Consider the following 2,500-nt stretch of genomic DNA (forward strand, 5'->3'; position numbering starts at 1 on the left):
TGTAATGTGCTACAGGTGTACAGTTACCTTAGTGGAAACATAACGTTTGTCTTCAGGAAAGAACCAAAGAGACTTTATAGTCTATCTCTTTGTCCCAGTAGAGAAAGTCACCAGACTCCCTTAAAAAAATACTACATTTTGTGAAATGTTGAGTTAGGATAAACTTTATAAACTTTGCAACAAATTTCCTTTACAAATTCTAAATCATTGTCTCCTTCTTTTAAATTCAGCATTAAATGTGATTCATGAAGTCGACAATTAACCACAAATTCACCAGACTCCCTTAACAAATCAGCTAATTTAAGGTGTTAATGTGTGGCGTAAAACTTTCTAACATAGTGAAACTGTCTCTCTGACAGATTGTGACTCATTGTGTCCTTGTTGTAAATTCAGCATTAAATCTTTCAGCTGAAGTTGTTTGTCTCCTTGTAAAAAGTGTCAGTTTGTGGCAGCATGTCTGTACCAGCCTGTCTGCTTCTGTGTCTAAAGTGCTAAAGTCTTACCTGCCAACATTGATCAGCTGTTTGAACACACTGTTTACACTGATTTCACCATTTACACTCCATTAATGAAAGAAGAAACATGTTATTGATCTAAACATGTCACATGTTACAAAGACACTAAACAGTAACAATATAGGCTACTTCTTTGTCCCCGTGGAGAAAGTCCCCAGACTCCCTTAACAAATGTGTCAGTTTAGTGAGTTGTTGAGTTGGAGACACTTTATAAACTCTGTGAAACTCTGTCTCTGACTCATTCTGCATTATTTGGACCTTCTTGTTCATTCAGCAAATGTTCTACATGAACTTCTTTCTGTCTTTGAGTAGAAACATGGAGTCTGTTTGTCTCAGTGATGGGCAGGTTGTTTTTTTTTATAGAGCAGGAAGTGACATCAGGTCACAGGTGGACGGATGTTCATTCAGGTGTGAACAGGCTCATTAACCACCTGGTGAGCAAGTGGAGCATTTAGCATTTAAAGAGGCAGATATTTCCCTCAGGAGGTGGTGGAGACCAAACACAGAGCTAAAAGAGAGAGAAGATGGACTGAGATTCACATTATCTCACTTCTGTGAGACGTCACCTTGTTTCTGCCGACAACAACAAGACAAATAAGGCCGCTCCTGCAGATAAACAACTCTCTACACTCGTCTGAGCAGAGAGAGTCACCCATCAATATCTCTCTTTACTGTCATGGCTGACGTTTGAAACAACTCACTTCAGGTTCTGTCTGTTTTTTTTGTTTCGTTTATGTATGTGTGTGTTTTGGCTGGCCTCATTTGTCACCTTCTGCTCTCACCACACCTCAGGTGACGTCAGTGAACTCCCAGGTAAAAACCAAACCGCACCGCCTCTCCCACCACGACAGACACCCTGGAACCCAGACACAACCTGCAGAACTAGTCCAGCAGGACTGTTAGTTACTTTTAGTAACTCAGGAGTAAATCATGCTCACTGATTCAGACGGACTAAACTCTGAGATCAGGTCCTGATCTTCAAACAGAGACTCTGTTCAGTCCTTGGTGCTGATGGTTCTGGTTCTCAGGGTGTTTGTGGGCTGCATCGATCCGTCTGACTGCTCGGTTTTGCTCCAACATCTTTCTGTGGCGTCGTGGCGTCCTCGTGACGTCATCAAACTGGATTTATCTCCTCTCTGCTCGTGTCTCGTGATCTTCCTGCAGGCACCACACCTTCCATCCACGTGTGGGACGCCATGAGTAAACAGACGCTGTCCATCCTTCGCTGTCCGCACACGAAAGGCGTCGGCTACGTAAACTTCAGCGCCACGGGGAAGCTGCTGCTGTCGGTCGGCGTGGAGCCTGAACACACCATCACTGTGTGGCGCTGGCAGGAAGGTCGGACCGACAACGGCTCATAGTTTCATCTACGATTAATGTGTCCGAAATTATTGGACCGTTTTATAATGATTTACTGATTTAATCACTGATTAATTGTGTGTTTTTGGGCTTGCAGAGGTCTCATCTAAAGATCTTTTTAGTTTTCTCTTAATTTCCTAGTTTTTGTCATCACATACAAACTACTGCCACCAAATATTGTATATCGACAGCTGCAGAGCTGCTGGAGAGACGCTCCGCCACTTTTCTTTACCAAGTGAAGAAATAAAATGTTCACAGTTTGTACGATCTGGCTGAAAAACATTTCAAGTGTTTAAGGATCCAGTTTTAAAAGCATCTGCAGTGAAAGAGCGTCAAAAAACAAAGAACAACAAAAAGATTGACATCATCAGATGAACATGTTTCTACCTGAAAGCTCCAGTGTGGAATATTTACAGTACTTAGTGACATCTCGTGGTGAGAAGCTACGGTGGCCCTCAGGGACAAGAAACTCATTTTCTAAATATTTTATTTAGTCTATAAAACTAGAAGTTATAACTCAAAGACCTGCTCCCCCCAACTCCTCATTCTAATGTCATGAAAACACACCAACATTTATATTCTGGTGATTACACTCGAGCAGTGATGGAGCCCTTCATGTCAGAGGA

General features: G+C 42.2%; 1 protein-coding gene across 1 annotated transcript in view; it reads left to right on the forward strand.

Annotated features, from left to right (window-relative positions):
• LOC115596834 (echinoderm microtubule-associated protein-like 6) overlaps window positions 1-2,500 on the forward strand; it is a 32,935-nt gene that overhangs the window by 26,015 nt on the left and 4,420 nt on the right. Inside the window, exons 32-33 of the mRNA XM_030442245.1 lie at window positions 1,308-1,328; window positions 1,680-1,853. Of these exons, the coding sequence (XP_030298105.1) occupies window positions 1,308-1,328; window positions 1,680-1,853 (195 nt within the window). The remainder of the gene's footprint in view (window positions 1-1,307; window positions 1,329-1,679; window positions 1,854-2,500) is intronic.

This window comes from Sparus aurata, chromosome 15 (assembly GCF_900880675.1).
Source record: "Sparus aurata chromosome 15, fSpaAur1.1, whole genome shotgun sequence".
Lineage (NCBI taxonomy): Eukaryota > Metazoa > Chordata > Actinopteri > Spariformes > Sparidae > Sparus > Sparus aurata.